Below are 25,160 nucleotides of genomic sequence, written 5' to 3'. Positions count from 1 at the left end.
ATGGCTCCCTGTAGGTGCTGCTCTGCAACACCAGTACTGGTGGAGCAGTATGAAATGCAGAAGTTGTCTGCATACAGAGAAGGTGAGACGGACGGCCCTGCAGCTGCTGCTAGACCACTAATGGCTACTAAAAATAGAGATACTCAATACAGAGCCCTGTAGGACCCCATTCTCCTGGATATGGGGGTACCTATGGGAGGCACCATCTTGGACACGGAAAGTATGAAGCGACAGGAAATTTTGGATAAAAATCGGGAGTTGGCCTCGGAGACCCCACTTGTATAATGTGGCAAGGATATGATGTTGCCAGGTGGTGTCATATGCTTCTCGTAAATCAAAAGAGACGGCAACCAGGTGTTGACATCTGGAAAAGGCTGTTTGGATGGCAGACTCAAGGGACAGAAGATTATCAGTGGTAGAGTGGCCCTGGCGGAAGCCACCCTGACATTGAGCCAGTAGGCCACGTGACTCAAGCACCCAACCCAAGCGTCGATACACCATATGTTCCAGCAACTTATAAGGAATGTTGGTGAGGCTGATGGGCCGATAGCTATCCACATCAAGCGGGTTTTTACCAAGTTTGAACACCAGAATGATGGTGCTCTCCTGCCTTTAAAATGGAAAGATGCCATCGCACCAGATGCGGTTGAAGATGACGAGATGTCGCTTGTAATCAGATGAGAGATGTTTGATCATCTGACTGTGGATCCGATATGGCCTAGGAGCTGTGTTGGGGCAATGTCCAAGGGCACTGAGGAGCTCCCACTCTGTAAATGAAGTACTATAGGATTCACTGTGGCATGTAGTGAACGAGAGGACTTTCCCTTCCAGACGCTGTTTGAGAGTGCGAAAGGCTGGGTGGGTAATTCTCCGACGCAGGGGCTAGAGCAAAGTGCTCGGCAATAGCGTTTGCGTCAGTTGATAATACACCATTTATGTTAACACCAGGAACACTTGTTGGGTTCTGGTACCCGAAAACACGTTTGATCTTTGTGCAGACTTGGGAAGGTGACATATGGCACCCAATGGTTGAGACATATCTTCTCCAACACTCCTGCTTCTGTTGTATGATAAGTTGGCGAACACACGCACGGAGCCGTTTAAAGGCTATGAGGTGCTCCAGGGAAGGGTGCCACTTATGCCACTGTAGAGCTCGCTGACACCCCCTTGAATGCTACAGTGACTTACGACAACCACCAAGGTACTGCCTTTCGCTGGGGCCACCCTTAAGAGCAAGGGATTGTGATTTCTGCCACAGAAACGATAGTTGTAGCCACCTGCTCAACCATTACATCGATGTTACCGTGTGGGAGAGATTCAATGGTGACAGCAGAGGTGGAAGTTTCCCAGTCCGCCTTGTTTAAAGCCCATCTGGGCATGCGGCTGTCAGCCTGATGCCAGGGCTGTGACAGGAAGGTGGGGAAGTGGTCACTACCACACAGGTCATCATGGGCTCTCCAATGGATATATGGGAGAAGTCCTGGGCTGCAAACTGATAAATCAATGGCTGAGTAACTACCATGAGCCACACTGAAATGTGTGGTAGCCCCAGTATTTAAGAGGCAGAAGTTGAATTGTGACAGTAAATTTTCGACATTTCTGCCTTGGCCAGTAAGCACGGTGCCACCCCACAAGGGGTTATGGGCGTTAAAGTCTCCCAAAAGTAGGAAAGGTTTAGGGAGTTGGTCAATCAGTGCAGTTAATACATTCAGGAATACTGCACCATCTGGAGGAAGATATACATTGCAGACAGTTATTTCCTGGGTCATCCTTATTCCGACAGCCACAGCTTCAAGAGGGGTTTGAAGGGGCACAGTTTCACTACAGACTGAATTTAAGACATAAACGCAAACTCCACCTGACACTCGATTATAGTCACTACGGTTCCTGTAGTATGCCTTATAGCCACGGAGGGCAGGGGTACGCATTGTCGGGAACCAGGTTTCCCAGAGGGCAATGCAGAAAGTAGGTGTAAATCTTAACAGCTGCCGTAGCTCAGACAGGCGGTGAAAAAAAGCGCCACAATTCCACTGAAGGATGACATCATCGTGAGAATGGGAAGGCATGGAACATTCAGTGGGGCAGTTTACGCCAGTCGCCTGAGCAGTCTATATCCATTGTGTCTAAGGGTCCAGCAAGATCTAGGTCCTCAGCGGATGCCAGAAGCTCTACCTCGTTCACAGACGCAGAGCTTGTAGGTAGTGTTGGTGTGGGTGCCACTGCAACTCTCTTGGTCTTGGGAACCTTTTTTTGGATTTTTCTCGCTGCTCCTTGGGTTTCCCGGGCTGGGAGGATTTCACTGATTCAGTCTCCGGGACTGAGGGTGAGTGTGAAGTCCTACAACCAGCTGCTTTTGGGCTCTTCAGCCACTGGCAGGTGTCTTCTTTCCCACTAGCAGAAACCTGAGAAGGGAATGCCCCAGGGTGACAGGCATCTACTCTTTGGCATACGTGGGGAGTTAACGGTACAGGCATCAGCAGAGCGATCCCTGTGTTGTCAGGGGGCTATAACCAACAGGGTACATGGCGGCCCCACCACAATGGACTGGCTACTGTGCTGGATATCAGGTGCAAACTAGTCCTTGGTCATCATCGGCGCAGAAAGCGACACTGCATAGTGCAAGGTGGAAAACGCACCCAGGAAGGTGTCCTCGCCCAAGAGATGGAGAATGAGCGGGACTGCAATGCAAAGATGAGAAAGTGGGCTACAGATCTCACGGCACAATGGACATGATGCACCATGTAAGGGGTCCTTCCCCAATTGGCGCGCTTGTGGGAAAAATTTTGAAGAATGGAGGTCAAACCCTACAAGGGACTATCACATAAATGCCGAAATGTGTGAGACTCCTTTTAGTTGCCTCTTACGACAGGCAGGAATACCTCAAGCCTATTCTTACCCCTGGACCTGCAGGGAGGAGGGGGGGGGGGGGGATTTGAGGAGAGACTGGAGGTCCTGCTGGATTTCTGGAATGGGGTCACTGTGGCACAGTTTGTAGGTGGATGAATCTGAAGTTGGTGGAGTCCTTGATTGATACATTGATTGATTGACTGATGACTGATTGATTAATTGAGAGGGTTTATGAGACCAAATGGTGAGGGCACAGTCCCACAATTCTGAATTTACTCACAGAAGAAAGAGAGTCCGCTAAAAGTGGACGGATCCAATCAGGTAGTCAAATTATAAAATAATTAAGTTAAAACACACACAATAAAAGGCATAAAAGCTGAGACTGAACCTAAAAACTTGAAAAAAGGGGCTGTCCTTCCATGGAGGAGTAGTTGTGGGATCCCAGACCGAGAAGACATGAAGAGAGATTGTAACCAAAATCACCCTTCCTCTGCTCCAGGAGTAAAACAAAATCTTATATCTCAGAATAAAAACCACTTCCACAGAGGAAATCGAAGATAAGTTCAACCATCCATCAATTGTCTGCTCATATTAAAATTAAGGAATTGGGAAGACTATACTTAGCACTAAAGGCTAAAAGCAGGGGACATTCCACCAATACGAGGGATACTGCCAGTCTGGCTCCACAAACACACTATGGGGTTGATTTGTTACACAGGAGGAAACAATGGGAAAGTCTGGTATGACCAATGCGTAGACGGCATAAAACAGTGGACTCCTTGTGAGAGGAGCAGAAGGAAGAACACCTAACTGCAGTAAACTCCTTGATTGTGCAGAGTTTATTACTATGAGCCGTAGTGCACCAGATGTCATTCCACTCCCTTGGACAAAGAGAGATTTGACATAGATCTGTATATCCACAGCCAGAATCATGAAAGGGAATAGGGATTAAGTATCTGTTGCTGTAGCCAGGTGGTCAGCCTGTTCATTCCCTGGGATGCCCACATGACTGGGACCCAGAGAAAGACAAATGAGCAGCCAGCAAGGCCAAGGGCAGAGAGAAGGTCACAGATAGCAGAGACCATTGATTGATAGCCTGGAGGCTGCTCACTGAGTGTGAAAAATTAAAACAGTGTGGAGGGAGGCCTGAAAAACAAAATGGAGGGCTCTATGAATGGCTAGAAGCTCTGCTGTGAACACACTACATGATTCCAGCAATAAATGGTGTTCTAAGCCAGTAGGAGACATGAAAGCATATCCCACATTATCAATTGTCCAGGAACCAGCAGGGTAGAAGATGGTAGCACCCTGGAACTCAGCAAGGATGGCACATAGAAAACGCTACAAATCATAGGGACGATGGAGACTTTAGGACCTGGAAAAGGTCGGTCCTAATCCATGATGTAGACACCATCCAAGGTGGTGTATGCAAGGAAATACACGGGATGCATTCCTGTGAGTGGAGATGGATATCCCAATGAGAGGATGTGAGACGCATGCCCACCAATGGGCGGTTGAGAGAGGGAGACATCCCTCGTTTGTGAAGAGGACAGGGTACATGGAATGGCCAGGGAATTGGCAAATGGCGACTGCATAAGATAACCCAGGAGTTGGCTCCGTCATATTTGTAGAGGGGGAATCTCCACTTCTGTGAGGAGACTGTCAATGGGACTAGTGGGAGAGGCACCAATAGCCAGATGCACCCCACAACAGTGAACAGGGTCAAGTAGTTGCAAAGTGGAACGAGCTGCTGAGCCATAAACCTGACTACCATACTCTAGTCTGAACAAGACCAGAGTATGGTAAAGATGGAGAAGAGTGGTACGGTCTGCATCCGAAGATGTGTGGGCCCGGAAGGGGAGAGCATTAAGCTTCCGCTGTGCATGTAGTCTTCAAGTGGCAAATATGGGCAGCCCTGTTAACTTTTTATCAAGAATAAGGCCCAAGAAATGGGACTGTGCTACAAAATCGAGGAGCAGGTCACCTAAATAAAGTTCTAGATCGGGGTGTACTGTGAGCCGACGACAAAAATGTATAAACTGCATTTTAGAGGGAGAAAACTGGAAGCCATGGGAGATGGCCCATGCAGAGGCCCATCGGATGGCACCTTGGAGCCGGCACTCAACAGATGCTACTGAGTGGGAGCTGCACCAGATGCAAAATCTTCCGGGCTAACCACAGGCCCAACAGAGGTGACAAGCCCGCTGATGGCTATGAGGAAGAGTGTGACACTTAGCACAGGACCCTGTGGGATACTGTTCTCCTGAATCCGAGGTGCAGTGAGTGAAGTGCCAAATTGAACCCGGAAGAGCCGGTGCGATAAAAACCCTTGGATAAAAATTGGAAGGGGGGCACAGACGACCCAGTCATGGTGGGTAACTAAAATTTGATAACACCAAGCCATGTTAAATGCCGAATGCAGGTCAAAGAAGACCATGAAAAGGTGCCGGCGGTGAGTAAAAGCCTGTTGGATGGTTATTTCCAATCTGAGTAAATGGTCAGTTGGAGGTCATCCTGCCCGAAGTCACAATGATATGGGGACAAAAGGCCCCAAGATTGGAGTACCCAACATAAACTGAAGCTAACCATTCTCTTGAGCAGTTTACGAAGTACATTCGTCAGGCTAATCAGGTGGTGGCTGTCGAGAGATGTTGGGTTCTTCCAAGGCTTAAAGATGGGAGTAACTACACTGTCTTGCCATTGTGACAGGAAACCAACTGTGAACCAAATGCGGTTCAAGACCTTGAGGAGATGTTGCCTCTGGGGAATGTCTAAGTGTTGGATCATCTGGTTGTTAATGGAATCTGGGTGTGGGGCCATGTCTTGTAAGAGCCTGCAAGAATTCCCATTCAACGAAGGGTTCATTATAGGGCTCAGTGGGGTGCGGCTGGAAACAGAGGAGTGTCTGTCCAATTTGGCATTTCTGCCAGAGAAAGGTAGGAAGAGGACGCTGATACTACTGCATAGTGTGTTGCTAGGTGTTCTGCAAGGACCAATGGATCAGTGGACAGAGAGCCTTGGAGGTTAAGATCCTGGACAGTTGACTTTCACAGGTGGCCCAGAAGGCTACAGAGCTTTGACCAAACCTGTGATTAAAAGGCAAATGTTCCCACGGAAAAAAAAACATAGTGCTCCCAGCATTCCTTTTTACTCTGCATAATAAGGTAACGAGCCTTAGCATGGAGACGCTTAAAGGCAAGGAGGCTGGTCTGTTAAGGGCATCTCTTAAATCGTTACAGTGCCCGTCACTGGGCTTGGACAGCAACTGCTACATACTTGGTCCACTACGGTACTGGTCGATGACGAGAGACACCTGTGGATAGGGGGACAGCAGTGCCAACGGGATGAAGAAAGTGGCAGAGATGCCTTGCACGATGACATCAATGAAATTCGAGAGGGAGGTGTCGAAGTGCACAGCAGATGTATATAAAGGCCAACTGGCCTGCAGAATGCACAATGTGGGGGCCTGTCTGCCTGATGGCAGCAGGGGAATGATAGAATCACCAGAAAGTGGTCACTGTCACAAAAGTCATCATGGGATGACCAAGGTAAGGAAGCAACAAGAGCAGGGGAGGAGATCGTGAGATCAATAGCAGTAAAGGTGCCATGAGCAGCACTGAAATGAGTAAGGGAAACATCATTGAGGAGAGACAAATCGAGGTCTGAAATAAGTTGGTCAATCAGGAGACCCCTACCCATTGAAGTGGCACTCCTGCACAGTGGGAGAAGGGCAGTGAAGTCCAAAAGGAGGAGAAATGGGAGTGGGAGTCGCTGAATTAAGGTAAATAGTTTAACGTGAGGAACCTGCCTACCTGGAGGGAGGTAGACATTGCAAATGGTGATTGCCAGAGTTGTTTGCACTCTAACTGCTATTGCTTCCAAGATGGTACATAGTTGGATCCAGTCCCTAATGACATCAGAGCGAACCAAAGTGCACACCCCGCCAGTTGCTACCTCGGGGCCAGCATGGTTCTGACGGAATGCCCAATAACCACAAATGCTGGAGAGTGGTCATCACAGAAGAGCATTTCTTGAAGAGCAAGACAGAACACAGAATAGGAGGAGACAAGATGTTGTATTTCTGGTAGTTGGTGATAGTATCCGTCGCAATTCCACAGGATGATCGTATGGCAAGAGTCCAAATTAGACATAAAGAAGCAGAGAAAAAGTCATGTCACTCAGTCAGTAGTAGTCATCAACAAGGATGGGGTGACATCCACAAATAAGATGTCAGACTCAGGTTGCGATGGGGAAGATGGCACCTCCAGGGACACCGGGGAGGGGCAGGCATTGCCTTAGAACTTATGTTTCTTCTTCTTATCTTTCAGAGGTAGAAGGGGACAGAGCATGGAGGGAGTACAGGCATCTGCAAGATCCAGAACCGAAAGAGAACAGACAATCTTGGGACGCACAGATTGGGTCTCTCGTGGCCGAGAGGTGGTAGGAGGCTGCTTGCTTGAGAGAGGAGCCCGAATGCCAGCCCGTGACGAAGAAGGGGGGCACTTCTTCGGCTGGGGAGGGGGAGTGGCTCCCAGATGAGAGGTTGTGGAAACTGCAGGGGAGGGGATGGGCAGAGGGGTAAAGGGCTAGGGTAAGGAAGAGGTACAAGGGGGCAAAAGTTGACAATAGTGACTCTGGATGGAGTCTCTCATATTTTTGGCGAGCCTCAGCATAAGACAGGCGAGCCAGGAACTTGTATTCTTGGATCTTCTTTTTTCTCTTGTAAGCCGGACAATCCGGCGAGCGAGGGGAGTGTCCGTCCTGACAACTGACACACACAGGCGGCAGAACACAAGGGCTTCCCTCATGGAGTGGGTGTCCACAGTCACAACACAGAGGGCCCACCATACAGCAGGAAGACATATGCCCAAAATGCAAACACCGAAAACACCACATGGGTGGTGGGACATGCGGCTTACGTCACATATGTAGCACATAACCTTGATTTCCTCTGGGAGGGTATCCCCCTCGAAAGCTAGAGCGAAGGTGCCGGTATTCGGGGGTTCGGGGGGGGGGGGGAGGGGGGGGGTGGCACGTTTGCAGGATGAGGCCCCTATGAAAAATCGCTCCCTGAATGATATTCAGAGACTGGTGAGGAAACAGACACCAGGAAATTGCTAAGATTATCACAGGCATGAAGAACTGCAGACTGGGTGGCAGAAGCAACTTTGATCAACAGGGGGGTCCTACCGCATCTTACTCAGAGACTCCACTTCACCAAACTTTTCCTTGATATTCTCCACAAAAAACAATGGCTTTTTGGCAGTGGCTTTGTCCCTATCAGTCGTAGTACAGACAAGGTAGCAGGGAAAGTGTTTCATCCCAAGATGGTCAGCCTGGTCCTCCTTCCAAGGTGTAGCCAGGGAAGGGAAGGCTGCTGGGTCATACGAAACAGCATTCAAGGATCCTACACCATTTGAAGAGACGGCCATTTGAGAACGGCCAGATCATTGTAGCTTGATATGCTTCATGTGCCAAGCATCTTCCCAGATACCACCCAATCTGATCTGGGGCTCTCCCCATGGGTGCCATCCAGCCACAGCAAGGGACGTCTGGCACGGCAGCTGTTTCCGGGAGTTCCAATGCTCCAAGAAGACAAGCAACCACTCCTTAGCATACATGGGAGGGAACAGTTCAGATATCAGTAGTGTGATCCCTGTGTTGCCAGGGGACTCAGCCAGATGGGTACATAACAGCCCCACCACTTGGACTGGCTCCTCATGCTGGTGATCCGGCAGCGTGGAAGGGGGTTACAGTGGGGAATGGAGAGGAAAAGGAAGGGGGGAGAGGAATCCACACCGTAGATGCTAGGGAGGGAGTGCTTCCCCAAATGGCTCAAACTAAAAACAGAAAGTTTAGAAGTGGAGATCAAACCTCAAGCAGAGACCTAAACACCAAAAAGGATGAAAGAACAGACAGAAGGAACATAACTGCAAGCAATACAGGGAACCAGGTGGATAGCCAGGTTGATATAAATCAGAACACCGAGAGAGGGGAAGGAGGAAGCAACAGGGAAGGAGGGAGGGCAGGGTGAAGGAAATGCAGCCAGGGAAGGAAAAATTGTCTCCAATAGCTCGGGGACCCATGTGCACCGCATTCAATTCACAAAAGAACCGTGAGCCCCCTGGCAAAGGGGGTGGGGCTGCAGTCCTCCTGCCACATAATCTTTTTGTGGTTCAAGACAACAGTGGTGGAGCCTCTGTCAGCAGGTAGGATAGTAAGTTTGGGATCAGTTTTTAGATGAAGGATTGCAGTTTTTTTTTCTGTGGATCTAATGTTAGTTTGCATGTTGAGGGATTTGGGGAATGACGGTGATGCAAGGTTCTAGGTTAAGAAATTCTGGAAAGTTGACAGGGGTGTGATTTGGGGGCAGTGGGGGTAGGTCACGGCTGGATAGAGAACTGAACTGAGACAGGCAGGCTTCAATATTGATCTTTGGTTGAATCTGACTGGTAGGGTTGGTGGCGAAAAAGTGTTTCCACTGTATGGACCTGGGGAAGGAGAGAAAATCTTTAAGAAGTCCTGCATGTTGAATTTGGTAATGGGACAAAAGGTGAGGCCCTTGGAAAGGACTGATATTTCTACAGGGATGAGGCGTTTGGAGGAAATGTTTGTGACTGTGTTCCAGGTCTGCTTAGGTTCTGGATTCTTAGTGGTGTTGGGTGGGAGAATTGGAGGGTGTGTTAAAGGTAATAGGTCTGCCAGACAGTGTTTGTCAGTTGTGAGGGGATGTGGGGGAGGTTTGGAGGTGGTTGTAGAAACAGTGGAATGTGGCAGTCCAAGGCGGGAGTAGGAAGTGAGCAGAGTGGAGAGTTTTGTAAGGTGGCTTCAGTTGCCAGAGACCGTGGTCGTGTGCATGTGTGTTCATTTGCATGAGTGTGTGTTTCGTCTGCTTTGAAAAAGGCATTGTTGGCTGAAAGCTTATTCTGTTGTGTGACAGTCTTTTTGTTGTGCAACCTGCGACTCAGCATCTTAGCTGTATGGTGAGTAGCAACTATCATTTTCACAATATTGTAAAATTCCATCCTGGATTTTCCACTGCCTGATTTTGCCTGACAGCTTTTCTTCCATCCTAAACCAGTGCCGTTTTCCTCTGTTAGTATTTTCTAATGAACTAGTATAACCAATGTTTGTCCTTCTTTCTCTTCGTTCCTGTGTTTCTCTTGTCTGCACATACAACCTACAAGCCACACTGTAACAACCGTCTCAGCCGTGGACAACAGATGGCTACAAGACCAAGCAGATTGATGATGCAGCATCTTATATCCCACATTACTTTCGCTGATATCATTAATCCTTTACCTTGAAATTGATCTCCCTCCCTGTGTCACTCTTCCATATTTTCAAACACCTTTCCTGTGCCACACGATGCCCTATCACATCCTACCAACACCACCCCAACCTGTCCCCTTCACCTCTGTATTCCAGTTTGCACCTACTAATTTCACCTTTAATCCAGTCACATATGCTGTCCCCTTCTTCACAGTTATCCACCCACAGACCTGCAACACACAGTATCTTTTTTTAATTATATTTTTTCTTTAATCTCTTTGTGACTTCACACCTTTTTCTATTGATGTACTCTGTCAGATTTGTTCTTGTTTCCTCTCTTTCCATCCTTTTCGTGATTTTTCTCACACATTTGGGTGTTTTTTGAGAATTTTTTCAGACGTAATTTTACCGTTATTTACATATTTTTTCGCGTTTTTTCCATCACCATGGATCCTTGCTCCTTCTATCTGCATCAATACAGAAACATTTCTTTATCCGTAGCCAGAACACAGTCCCACATATTGTTCCTGCGTTGTTGCTTGGTTCATGGAATCTCCCCCCCCCCCCCCCCCCTCAAAATGGCCTTACCATAAAATTACCCATCTCCTTCCTTCCACAATGACCTCCATCTGTTCAGATTCCATAAAAACTTAGCCCTCACCAACACAGTCCTGCAAAACCACATCAATCAAGCCCAAACCTCCTTGCAATACTTTCTCTCCACCCGCAACATTATTGTGCTATGAAATCCCAACGACTTTGATCTAATTACACACATTGAAACTCTTGCCCTCCAGGAACTAGAGCAGCATGCACAACATCACCTCAAAGAAACTCTCCATCCTGCTCACTTCCTGCTCCCACCTTGGACTACCACTGTCTACCGCCTCTACAATAACCTCCAAACCTCCCCCACATAGCTGACAAACACTGTCTCGCAGACGTACTACATTTATTCCACCATCCAACACTCCCACCACCAATCAGAATCAAGAACCCAAACAGACCAAAAACACAGTCATCAACATTTCCTCCAAAAGCCTTATCCCTGTAGAAATATCAGTCCTTTCCAAAGGCCTCACCTTTTGCCCCACTCCCAAATTCAACCATACAGGACTTATTAAAGACCTTTTCTACTTCTCACAGTCGCTACAGTGGAAACACTTTTTCGCCATCAGCCCTACCAATCACATTCAAGACCAATTCTGAGCCCTGCCTGACTAATTTCAGTCCTCCATTCAACCATGACCCATCCCCACTGCCTCCAAAGCACCCCCTGTTAAATTTCCAGAATTTCTAACCTTGAACATAGCTTCACCATCATTCCCCAAATTCTTCAACAAGCAAACTAACCTTAGATCGGCAGGAAGAACTGCAATTCACCACCTAAAAACTGATACCAACCTCATAATCCTACATGCTGACAAAGGCTCCACCACTGTTGTCTTGATCCACAAGGATTATCTGGCAGAAGGACTTCACCAGCTGTCAAATTCATTCGCCAAAAAGTGCACCACAGTGATCCTGTTCCAGAAATTCAGCAGGATCTGCAGTCTCTCCTCAAATCCTTAGGCCCATCCAATAATCTCTTCCAGGAGTCCATCTTGCTCCTCACCCCTACCACTACCCTGCACTTCTACCTTCAACAGGCTTCCTAAAGTCCACAAACTCAACCACCCAGGACAACCTACTGTGCCCGGCTACTGTGCCCCCACTGAGAGACACTCTGCTCTTGTATACCAACACCTTCAGCCTATTACCCGCAACCTATCCTCCACCGACTCCCCTCAGTACCTGCTCCTTTGTCATACGGTGCCCAGCTCGTCACTAATGATGCCATCTCCCTTTACACAAACGTCCCTAATGCCCTGGCCTTACCGCTATTGAACAATACCTTTCCCAACACCCAACAGATTCCAAACAAACAACCTCTTTCCTAGTCGCCATTATCAACTATATCCTCACCCATAATTACTTCTCCTTTGAAGGTGTAACCTACAAACAATTCTGGAGTACAGGTATGGGCACCCGCATGTCACTATCCTATGCCAGTTTATTCATGGGTCATCTAGAGGAAACCTTCCTAAACACCCAGAATCCTAAACCCACCTGGTTCAGATTAACTAGTGACATCTTTGTTATCTGGATTGAGGGTGAGGTCACCCTATCCACATTTCTCCAGAACCTCAACACCTTCTCCCCCATTCGCTTCACCTGGTCCCACACAACCCAACAAGCCACCTTCCTCAATGTTGACCTCCACAGCAAACATGGCTACATCAGTACCTCTGTCCATATCAAACCTACCAACCACCAACAATATGTCCACCTTGACAGCTGCTACCCATTCCATAACAAGAAGTTCCTGCCATACAGCCTAGACACCTGTGGCCGTCACATCTGCAGTGACAAGCGGCCCCTCTCAAAACTCACTGTAACACTGTAATTACCTCCCCCTCACAACCTTGTACAAAAACAGATCTTCCATGCTTTATCTTTCCAGTAACAACCACCTCCCAAAGTACCACAGCCTGGTCACAGAGGAGTATTACCTTCATGACTCAGACCACACAGGACTGGATGTACTGAAATATAAGTGGCGTTCAAAAAGAAATGGGCCAGAGGCGTAATAACAGGAACCAGTACCTGTATGTTACAAGTATTGACCCTAGCTGTTGAGACACTTGCCCCACTGTGACACAAGACGGTGAATGGCTGTTTCATAAAATTCCCAGGGCTGCAATGTTAAACATTTCCACAGGTATAGCTGGACGTCATTGTCCGTGGTGAATCTTTTGTCCCTCAGAGCCATTTTAATGGGACCAAAAACGGCGTAATCACAAAGAGAAAGGTACGGACTGTATGGAGAGTGGCTGAGAACCTCCTATTTAAATTTCTGCAGGAGTGTTGTGCATGTGTTGGCTGTATAAAGCTTTGCATTGTCGTGGAGCAGAATGGCCCCACAGGTGAGATTGCCTGGTCATTTCGATTTGATTGCTTGGCAAAGGGTGGTCAAGGTTTGCAAGTAACACTGGTCCCATGCTGCAGGAAGTGAATCAGAAAGGGGTCATCTCGGTCAAAGAAGAACATCAGAGTAACCTTTCCTACAATCGTGTGGATGGCCTTGGATCTTTTTTGGTAGTTTTGACCCTGGATGTTTCCACTGGAGACTTTGTTTTGATTCTAGTTGGAAGTGATGACACTATGACTCATCTCCAGCCACCACTCATGCCAAGAATGCATTCCCTTCCCGAGCATAGTGCTGCAGATGAGCAAGACAGTGGGCCATTCAACATGCTTTCTGGTGTGGTTGAAGACTGTGGGGCACCCACTGGGCACACACTTCGCGCATGGACAGTTATTCCTTCATGATGGTGTGAACACCTCCGATGCTCAATCCGACCACAGCAGTTATGGCTTTCAATGTCATTCGGTGGTCCTAGGTAATGAGTGCATCCACCAGCTAGATGATGTCATCGGTAATGCAGTGTGGTGCTCCAGACAGTGCATCATCAGCTAACGACACCCGTCCTTCCCTGAAGCACTTGTGCCATGACTTGACCCTTGCAAGGGACATGCAGTGTTCACCGTACACTTGCGACATTCGACATTCCTTTTGCTGTCAGGAAACGAACAACACCTCTTTGCTCTTCTGTTGACGTCTCCATGTCACTGCAATGCGACTGGCAGTGTTGGATGATTTATGCATGCTGCTGCTAGCTCTGTATAGTCACGTGGTGTCCACGCGTGCCGTCTAGCAATGGGCTGTGAACTTCCACACTCTTGTCGGAACCACACCTCATTACACATGCCACGATATTACCCTCCTGTCACCGGTTTGCGCATTCCAGACTCCGGCTCTTTATTTTTGAACGCCCCTTATATATTCTCTGCCAGGGTTTCAACTACCTCCTATTGTGCACTGAAATGAGAAATGTCCTACTCACTATCCTTCCTACCACCCTCTGAATCTATACATTATCCTCATCCATCCCAACTAAACCCCTGCTCCTAATCCCTTGCCTCATGGTTCATATCCCTGTAATTAACCTAGATGCAAGATGTGTCCCATACATTGTCCCACCGCCATATACTTCAGTCTGGTCACATACGTTACCTATCCCATCAAAGGCAGCACTACCTGTAAAACCAGTCATGTGATCTACAAGCTAAGCTGCAATCAATGTGCTGCATTCTCCATGGGCATGACAACCAACAAGCTGTCTGTCTGCATGAGTGGCCACCGAGAAACTATTGTCAAAAAACAACTGGGCCACCCTGTTGCTAAGCATGCTGCCCAACAGGACTTTCTTGATTTCAATGACTGATTCACAGTCTTTGCCATCTGGATCCTTCCCACCAACGCCAGCTTTTCCGAACTGCGCATGTAGGAACTCTCCCTGAAGTATATCCTATGTTCCTGGAACCCTCTTGGCTTCAACCTTTGTTAGCCATTGTCCTTACCCATCTAGATTCTTCCCTGTTCCTGTTTCAATGCTACACAGCTCTCTATTCCACCAACGCATGCAGTCTTTTAAATTGTCTCCTTTTCTGCCCCCCCCCCTCCACTCCCCCCGACCCTCTCTCCCTGCCCTCCGTCTAACCTCCCAACTGCACCTAGCTGCCCTATCCTCTCTACACCTCGCCCTGTGTGCTACTGCAGTAGCACTTTACCATCTCCCGCACTTCCCTGCTATCCCTCACCCTCTCTGCTCCAGCCCCTGCCTTACCCTCACCCAGTTGCCTCTCCCATCACGCTCTGCTATTTGTAGACTGGCTTCAGCTGCCAGAGATTGTGGTCGTGTTTGTGTGAATTGCGTCTGCGTCTGTGTGTGTGTGTGTGTGTGTGTGTGTGTGTGTGTGTGTGTGTGTGTGTGTCGGGGGGAGGGGGTTTGACAAAGGCCTTATTGGCCAAAACCTTACTGTGTGACAGTTATTTCGTTGTGACTATCTTCGACTCAGCATCTCCGTTATATGACGAATAGCAACTATTCTTTTCATAATGTTGCAAAATTATAACTTTTCCCTTTAGCTGAAATATATGTGTGCTCAAAGTAACATTGAATAAGTTTGTTAGAACATGGGTACAAGATGTAATTCAACTTATTAATTTTACGGCATTATTTTAAAAGTGCGACTGCTCACTGTATGCCAGAGTTGGAAGGCAAGAGCCATTTCAGTTCGATTCCCCATTACATCAAATTGCTTTCACCAGCTAACCTGAGCATGGTTTTTATGCAGTTTTTCCACATTCGTCTAGGTGAATGCTGAGTGAGGTACCCATTTAAGCCTCATTACATGACACAAAAACACTTACAACATGAAAAACTTATCTACTTATGAACGTTATTACATAGATACATTTAAACACATATAAGACTACCTTTAGTGGTACCCTTGCCTAGCGTCGTAAAGATTATTGTGTTTCGATTGTTATTAGAACTGCAAAGTTTGGAATTTATAAATGTATTTTATTCATTTGTACCACTTCATGGGAACAAAAAATACTGCATGTGATTCTGATGTACCAAAAGCCTGATGAAAATAAAGAAGCCTTAAATATTACATAAACATACGTACTTACGAATGACAGTCATATACAGGGCTATTACAAATGATTGAAGCGATTTCATAAATTCACTGTAGCTCCATTCACTGACATATGGTCACAACACACTACAGATACGTAAAAAAACTCGTAAAGTTTTGTTCGGCTGAAGCCGCACTTCAGGTTTCTGCCGCCAGAGCGCTCGAGAGCGCAGTGAGACAAAATGGCGACAGGAGCCGAGAAAGCGTATGTCGTGCTTGAAATGCACTCACATCAGTCAGTCACAACAGTGCAACGACACTTCAGGATGAAGTTCAAAAAAGATCCACCAACTGCTAACTCCATTCGGCGATGGTATGCGCAGTTTAAAGCTTCTGGATGCCTCTGTAAGGGGAAATCAACGGGTCAGCCTGCAGTGAGCGAAGAAACGGTTGAACGCGTGCGGGCAAGTTTCACGCGTAGCCCACGGAAGTCGGTGAATAAAGCAAGCAGGGAGCTAAACGTACCACAGGATGGTGCTCCACCGCACTTCCATCGTGATGTTCGGCATTTCTTAAACAGGAGATTGGAAAACCGATGGATCGGTCGTGGTGGAGATCATGATCAGCAATTCATGTCATGGCCTCCACGCTCTCCCAACTTAACCCCATGCAATTTCTTTCTGTGGGGTTATGTGAAAGATTCAGTGTTTAAACCTCCTCTACCAAGAAACGTGCCAGAACTGCGAGCTCGCATCAACGATGCTTTCGAACTCATTGATGGGGACATGCTGCGCCGAGTGTGGGAGGAACTTCATTATCGGCTTGATGTCTGCCGAATCACTAAAGGGGCACATATCGAACATTTGTGAATGCCTAAAAAAACTTTTTGAGTTTTTGTATGTGTGTGCAAAGCATTGTGAAAATATCTCAAATAATAAAGTTATTGTAGAGCTGTGAAATCGCTTCAATCATTTGTAATAACCCTGTATATAAATGGAAGAAATCTTACAAATAAGTAAGATGTGATCCTGAAGATAAATTCATGCAATATACTATATCTGCAAAGACAATTCATACTATGAAACAATATCAATCAAAGAAATTCAAAGGATTTTAATGAATTACGGCAAATACTTTATGCGAAAAAATATTTCTTACAAGTGGCAGTATATGATTAAAATGCAACTGATCAAAAAAAAAATGTACCATATGCGGTTTATGTCCATGTCATCTCAGCATTTACTGAAAAAGAGCGATGAGTGGGAAGACAGAAAGAGAGCTTCAATAAATTTAAATTAAAAATAAATAATCACATAAAAAACCTTTTAACATACCACATTTTTAAAATGGATAAAATATATTAAATAATTTCTCCTGCTCTCATACAGATTCCTAATGCCATGCAGATAGTCCTAAAAATTTGTGCTCTTGAATTTTTAATAGGTATAACAATACTTGTAAAATTTAAAATGAAAGACACATGCAATAGGTAATCAATGCATGAATAGTTCATCTAAGTCACTAACAGTTTTACTGCAGTTCAAATGACATGAACTGTTCAGTGATTTTTCTGAATGACAGTTATTCTCCATACTCCTTACTATTATCTACTCCATGCATCTCACGTTTTCTGCTTTAGTTTTACAATTGTTGCCATAGCTATTAAAAACCCACAAGCACAAATTTTCAACACTATTTTCACAGCATTAGCAATTTGTTTGGGGTGGGAGAGATTATTTAATACTTTTTAGTCCAATATAAAAATGTGTTATATTCCGATCTTTAGTCTAGTGTGGGTGAAATTTATCAACTAACTTCAAAAATTTTTATGAGGTTAGAACAGACATATCTGGTAATTTTCAATTTATTTCAGTTTCTTTTTAACCGATTAAACCAAAATATTACTTCCTGCAACATATGTCTCATTAGAGAGAATTGAGCTCACACAGAAGCTTAGCAGCAATCATTCTTAACAGTGAAACATTTGTGACTGGAACAGGAAAACAAGGAAATGGCAGTGGTACGCCAAATACTATCTGCCACACATAAGAAAATAGAGTGAGTTAATATCGTTTTGTCCTCCAGTTCTGAGGTAAATTTCAAAGTTTCAATTCTTTAGCTTACCGAGAAGTTTATTCATAATCAGTTGCAAAATTTGTACTGCACAGACAGACAGACCAAAATATAAATTACCTTCCACCACACACTACACTTGAAAGCTAGCCAGTATTGCAGTGTAATCCAGATCTGAGTTGTGTTGAAAATTTCAAGTGTCTAGCTTATTGGGAAGTAGTTTAAAACCAACTGCAAAATTTGTACCAAACAAACAGACAAGAAGCCGATGATAACAACGTGTTAAAAAGTGATTGTTCATTTATATATACATAAATTTACAGTGCAGCAATGGATATTAAACTTTTAAAACAAACCAAAATTGATATTTAATGTCACAAGTATGAAAGTTCGTATTTAAGTAAGTAAATGCATACTTTTGGAAATACTTTATTTTTTTCGTTTATATATCCTTGAAATAAGATTCTTTATTTGCTTGAAAAAGATTTGTCAATCCTAGTCTTGGTTCATGTATAACCCAAAAGGCTGAAAAAGTGTGTAAATAAAATCACTCAAATAAGGAGACTTACTGAAAACATATAGCCACATCCAACAGACTCGTATCAATCAGTTGTCCTGCGCCGAATGAAACCACTCAAACCAGGTGAGTGAGTGAAAACATTCATATACCTGACATGGCCGCATAGACTATTTTCATTTGGTTGTTTCATTTGACTCATTAAACTAAATGAATGAAAAGACAAGCAACTGACCAATCAATTGTCGGTTGTCCCATCACCAATGTGTCATTCTGGTATGGGTCACCATAAACAACTTGATGCTGGTTGCAGCCCAGTTGCACTCGATGTGTTGCTATTTAACATTCGTTTTGTATTCAGTGGTGTATTCTGCTGCACTCAACAGAATTGCATAAGCACCTGCCACTTTTGCTGCATGCTCTCACCCCCCCCCCCCCCCCCAAATGCTTTTACAAATTTCAAGAGTGACGTGTTTTCTTCTGGGAATCTTGAAATGTGACCCACCCTGACTACTACTCTCCCCATGACACAGACAACAGCTTCCTGCTTTCAGCTCTCTTCAAGGTAGCAAATAATGCAGAACAAAAAAATGCCATAAAACAATGGAGAAATGGTTAAAGATGTTATACCTAGGATTAAAACACAAATAAAATGCCAAAGAAGCTAAAATAACAGCATAGGGAAATGTGACTGGCTGACAATATACTATAACCAAGGGTGAGCCAGTCTGTAAAATACCTTGAAGGCACTGAAACAAAGTGAAACAAGAAATGCGAGAAAAGAGATAAAATACCACCATAGGGAAATATGACTCACTGACCACTTACAAAAAACAAGGGTGAGCCAGTCACCCTGTGTTAATACGTTGTGGAACATCTTCCTAAAATTTCTGGAAACAAGTGTGACACATCACAAAATCTTAAAACTTTAGTCACATTTGTTTGAGTGTCACATAAAACAGATGGCAGATTTGTTGGTAAATCTGCCACCACCTTCTGGTCTAAAAATAAAATGGTCTAGTAATATTTGGTGTCCTGTGATCTGTACGCCACAAGCACCACACACTGGAGGGCCCTGTGGCTGGGGAAAAAGATATGCATTGTCGGGCTGTGGCCTATGCAAAAACAAGTAAGGAAGACATCATCCCACCTGCTTCACTCAATGAAGGTACGCCACAGCTGCATTGTGGACTATACTAGATGCAGCTTATTTTCTGTCAGTTCCATGCAGCTGGCCGGAGCGGCCAAGCGGTTCTAGGCACTACAGTCTGGAACTGCGCGACCGCTACGGTCGCACATTCGAATCCTGCTTCAGGCATGGATGTGTGTGATGTCCTTAGGTTAGTTAGGTTTAAGTAGTTCTAAGTTCTAGAGGACTGATGACCTCACAAGTTAAGTCCCATAGTGCTCAGAGCCACTTGAGCCAAGTTCCAGGCACTCTTTTTCCCACAGATGCATGACTCTGTACAACAGTGAGATGACAGCTTGTAGGGGGAAATGCAGACTGAGCTAAGTGCGGATCACAACTTGCTTCTTTGATTGCTACATCTGCCCTTTTGTTCTCCGCAATACCCATGTGCCCTAGCATCCAGCAGAAAGACACCCCCTTTCCTAGCCTTTGTTAACTGGAGAAGGGTACCGTGGATACCCTGGACTACTTTATTGGCTGAATGCAAGCATTGCAGAGACTGAAGGACACCCAGGGAGTCAGAACAGACAAGGAATTTGGCACGCACACACACGCGCACACACACACACACACACACACACAGACACACACACACACACTCACAAACAACATGTATTTTGCTCCAACATCCTCAAGATCGTGGATAATTCGACAGCGAAGCAGTGAAATCTGGTGGCAACCAAAGGGCATGATTGAGGGGGGGATGGTACAGAGCAACCAGTGGAATCCCTGTGCTCTGTGTATGGACACACCCACGAATACAGCTACACGGCTGTAGGAAATTATCATTCTAAAAGCATAAGCAGGAGAATAATCTCCCAAGTACTGCACTAAAACTAAAATTATTCTGGGCTCCTGCAACAGTTAATACCTCATATTTGAGCAAGAACATGCTCCACAGCACACATTTTGTGTGGACCCCAAACAGCCTTGTTACTCATGGACAACTGTTAAAGGGAAAGACCATAGTCGGATGAGCAATACCATTTGCCAACCTACAGGCACCTGGGTCTTAAATGTAGTGCTTTCCAGTTGCCTTTGAACCGATTAACCAAATGTTCTGATTTGAAACTTGCTGACAATCTTTGCTGAAACGAGACACAAACTCGGAAATTTTCCGTTTAACAAAGAAATACTCAACCAGTAGAGCACTTCCCTGTAACAAGCAAAGGTGCTGGACTCAAGTCTTGGTCCGGCAAACATTTTCAATCTATCACAAAACTTTAAAAAAATTGTGTTGTGATTACACTTGCTCTAAAACTTTATTCATACTCCTTTTACAGAACTACATTTTCCAGCCCCATCACAGGTAAACCTGCCACACACAAGTGAGAGCTACAAATGAGGTGACATGTTTCATATACAAAATTACATGAAACAAGTGCAGCACATTCTGCAATACAATAATTTCAACATTTGATATTGCTGCTCCACATGGGTGACTGATTCCGCAGTATGTTTTCATCTAAGTTTTTACGATCCACTAGCTGACATGTTTTTCTTCTGTCCTCTTCAATCTCCCATCTTTTTCTCATTTACACATTTGTTTTGCCACGCTTTGACCTATTTACCCTTCCTTCCATATCAGTCGCTTTGTGTAGCTTCATTTCAACCAATTGTTTGTTTCTTTTATCACCATCACTGCATTTCTTAGTCTGATCTACTCTCGCAGTCTGTATGTCAGATATAAATACCTCACAGAATACACACTATTCCATTTCAAAGGTCTTGGGCAAGATTTAACACCTGAGGCCGTAAAAACAAAGCATGATCTCTCTGGACATCGAAGGAAATTATTCTCAAGTACTGATAAAATGAAGCTGAAGCAAGTAATAATATGCCAAGTTTGTATAATGTGTTACTGTGCCCAAAACGAACCTTACACGCTGCAAAAGACACTTATTTCAATTCAGCCCATTAACACCCCAAAGAGTCCATAAGTACTTTCCTCATCACCAAACAGACGTTGATAAGGCGATAAATTCGTTACTAAAACGTGAAACTTCAGAAAGAGATTCAGCCACCATCCTCCTTTGACGCAGATCAGTGTCGCCGCAAACAAGATATCAGCGACGTCCATTATCACATTTTAACTCAGTAATATATGTAAGGCCTGTTTAACCTCGAGATAAATGTGAACTCGCTGGCTGATAAAAATTGCAGAAAGTATAAAGGTTGGCGTTTGTAAATACAGTTCCGAAAGGTATCACATAACAGTGGTAATACATACCTTTGTTATCCATAAACACATAATTGTCGAACTGCTCATGGAAGGTAAGCAGATCTGCCATGTTTACGAAATTTATGTACACCCTCGAAAATGCATTGCTGCCCAGACTCATGTCTGCAGGAACAAAGTAAATGAAATCATGCTCTGGTAGAGGCGAAACAAGGTCAACAAACACGTCGAGCGTCATCGTTGGTGGAAGCCTCCGAACAACAACCTGTAAGAGTGTCATATAGACATGGGTTCTTCAACTTAACAGCAGTGATGGTTCCAGTAAATAGCACAAACTACTACAATTTAAGTAACTCAGTCTTGCCTTCGTCGGCGGACGAACACGATCTTTCTTCTCTTTCTGTTTATCAAAATCAGATGACTCGTTCTTTGTGTTCTCTCCATTCTTTGATACAGTTTTGTTGATAATGACAGGCTTTTCCTGGAAAACCACACGTTTACTCTTATTCGTTTCTTCATTAACTGCATCCTTCGATTTGGTTTTCAACACAGATGGTAATGGATTTGGTTTAGAATCCTCCGTATCCTTCGCCTCACCAACTTTCTCTGAAGACATTTGTAACGAATCTCATTTACTAAACGTAAGCAACAACCTCTTAACCTAATCTCGTTTCATGACACTCTCAATCATAACAAATACACGACAAGCAACACAAAACTAAGATGTACATATCAGTCCAAAGATCCTACTGATTATAAGGCAACGAAATCGATACACAGTATTCACATCTAATAGCGCAAATCTTAAAATGTTTACAGTAATTTACAAAATTCTTACACTGTACTGTACATAGCTCCAGAAAAAAAAACACTTAGATGTTCTTTGCTAGTTAAACAGATCAGAGTTCCCAACTTTTCGCCTTGCGGAGAAGAAAATATAGTTGAAATGCCGTAAAATGCCAATGGCATACTTCACTAACGCGAGCGAACACTTCAGCAAGGAATATCACGAACGGCATTTAATGCATTGGGTAACAATAATCTGCAAGGGAATGATAAGAAGCAGATGTGTTCCCAGTATACAGATTGGTTCCAACGAACTATTATTTATTTGTTTATTTTTGATCCAACATCAATGAATGAAGTATCATACTCAACAAAATTTTGACTGGTTAAGAAGCGTTCCGGACATCGATTTCATATCTTACCAAAAGCATAAGATATGTGATTAAACTGCAAACACATTATGAATTACATTCGAGATACATACATATCAAATGAGGCAATAAAAGACTGCAAATGCCCGTTTTGTTTTTCCTCAATCATTCCGAGAATTATGAAGAAATACAACTTGTTTATCCCTTGCTACGAAAGAGAATCGAAGAAAATATACACAAAAACCTTAATGACAATTTGTACATCCATAGTAAGAGCCATGCTTCAAATCTGCAAACATAACTTTGATTCGGTTTTTCTAAAAAAGAAAGTGTTTTGCAGAACAGACAGGTTCAAGGACTGGTTTAAATCATGTATTAAAGTACTCGTATGTTTTAAAAATGAAATAGGAACCTTTTCTGCTCACAAAAACTAACAGCAGTCTAGAATTTCTTAGTTATTTGAAAAAAAAATAAAGTTTCTCTTGAAACACATCATAAAAGAGGCAAAAATAAACGAAAATGACAAATATTATGTAATCATCAAAATGAAATTAAGTCTACGCGGAAATCTACACAGGGCTCACAAAAATAATGTATTTGGTTATCACAGGCTGGAAAAAATGTTACTGATCCTAGGACTGTTGTAAACAATTTCAGTTCTAATCATAAAGCAGTTGCTGATAAATCGTAGAAGGAAAAAGTTTGGAAATCCACCTAATACAACATTGAAAGAATTTTCATGTACTGAAATAAGTAATCTATTCCTGTTTCTCGACCCAGTAGGCCAAACTGAACTCCTAAATACCATTAATGTACAGAAGAGTAAATAATCAACTGTTATTACTGATGTTCCAGATTCAATCATAAAAATATCAAGGCACATACCCCTACTTTATTTGACATCTTCAGTCCATTTTTATCAAATGGCATCTTACTGAAGCAACTAAAAACATCAGAAGTAACACCTCTAAATAAGAAAGTGACCAGCATTGTATGTGTAACTGCAGACATGTGACACTACTGATAGGGCACTAAAATTATTGAAAAAGTCTTCCTTTCACAAATGATTACATTGATCAACAAAATAATATTATTTCTGGGTGTCGAACTGAAATGGGCACTTTCAATATGATAAACTATGTCTTAAATGCAGTAGGGGATAGCAGAAAATGTCAGCATTATTCTTAGATCGAACAAAATCTTTTGGTGTGATTGATCATTCTGTGCCCCTGAGATTGCTTGAACGATATGGTGTAAGAGGTGTGCCAAATGAGTAGACTAAATCATATTTGTAAAATCGCTCTCCGGTAACTGAAGCAGAGTATATGGATAGAATGAACTCCAGGTAAATTTTTCAGAACCATATGGACTAAGTCGTGGTGTTCCACAGTGTTCAATTCAGATCCATTCCTATTTCTAATATACACTAATTATTTACCATTACATGTTAGGGATTCAGAACCAGTACTGTTTGCAGATGACATCAGTCTATTGATTGAAGGAAATAATGAAGTAGAGCTTCCTGCAGTTTTAAAAGGTATTATGAAAGAATTGTCTGAATGATTCTGCAGAAATAGGTTAATAGTAATTCCCCAGAAAACATACTCATGCAATTCCACAGAGAACAAAATAAAAATGCAGTACAACCAAAAATATGTGTGCATAATCACTGTTACTGAAACTAAATTTCTTGTGGTTTTTATACAAGAAAATCTTACATGGAGCTCTCATATCACACTCCTAAACTCAAAACAACCAAAAATGAGCTATGAAGTAATAATTATTTGCAAAAGCACTAATACAGAAACAGCAAGAGCCACAAACATTGTTGAAGAGCATTCATTACTGAAGTACTGTATCATTTTTCTGGGCGAATGTACACCAGACCAAAATAGTTTTCACAATACAAAAGGCACTTATAAGAATAATAACACAAACAAGCAGCAGAAAACCTTGCAAATCTTTCTTTAAAGATCTAAATGTCTTACCTTCTCTGTTGTTGTATATTGGAAGTAGTTATGCATGCCAAAAAAAGTGTGCAGAGAAAAGAAAACTGTCCATGATTACAGCACTGTCAGACAGTGACATACATGTTACTCATTGCAACACCACATTACGCCAAAAAGATGTATATAAAGCAGGAACATAACTACGCAATAGATTACCAAGACAATAAAATCTCTTTCTGAATTGCAATACTTTAAAATGTCTATGACATCTGATCCAATCCAAAACTGCTTTTATTCAGTTCCACAGTATATTATGGATGAAAACATGTAATTCATGCTTTTAGTTGCAGAAACGATGTAAATCTGCATGAATGGTCAAATGTGTAATTGTACAGTATATGGATTCAATTTGCTATAAAAATTTAAGTGACATATTTTTGATGGTTGT

At 43.9% G+C, this 25,160-nt stretch overlaps 1 protein-coding gene across 2 annotated transcripts in view; it reads right to left on the bottom strand.

Moving 5' to 3' along the window:
• The window catches only part of LOC126470452 (histone-lysine N-methyltransferase, H3 lysine-79 specific), a 79,738-nt gene extending 57,408 nt beyond the window's left edge, over window positions 1-22,330 (bottom strand). For both annotated transcript variants that reach the window (XM_050098301.1, XM_050098310.1), the window contains exons 1-2: window positions 21,971-22,330; window positions 21,658-21,871 (exon numbers count right to left, since the gene is read on the bottom strand). In XM_050098301.1, coding sequence (XP_049954258.1) covers window positions 21,658-21,871; window positions 21,971-22,222 — 466 coding nt within the window. In that variant the 5' untranslated portion in view covers window positions 22,223-22,330. The remainder of the gene's footprint in view (window positions 1-21,657; window positions 21,872-21,970) is intronic.
• Between the last annotated feature and the right edge of the window lie 2,830 nt (window positions 22,331-25,160).

This window comes from Schistocerca serialis, chromosome 1 (genome assembly GCF_023864345.2).
Source record: "Schistocerca serialis cubense isolate TAMUIC-IGC-003099 chromosome 1, iqSchSeri2.2, whole genome shotgun sequence".
NCBI lineage: Eukaryota > Metazoa > Arthropoda > Insecta > Orthoptera > Acrididae > Schistocerca > Schistocerca serialis.
This window is presented reverse-complemented; position numbering and strand designations above follow the sequence as displayed.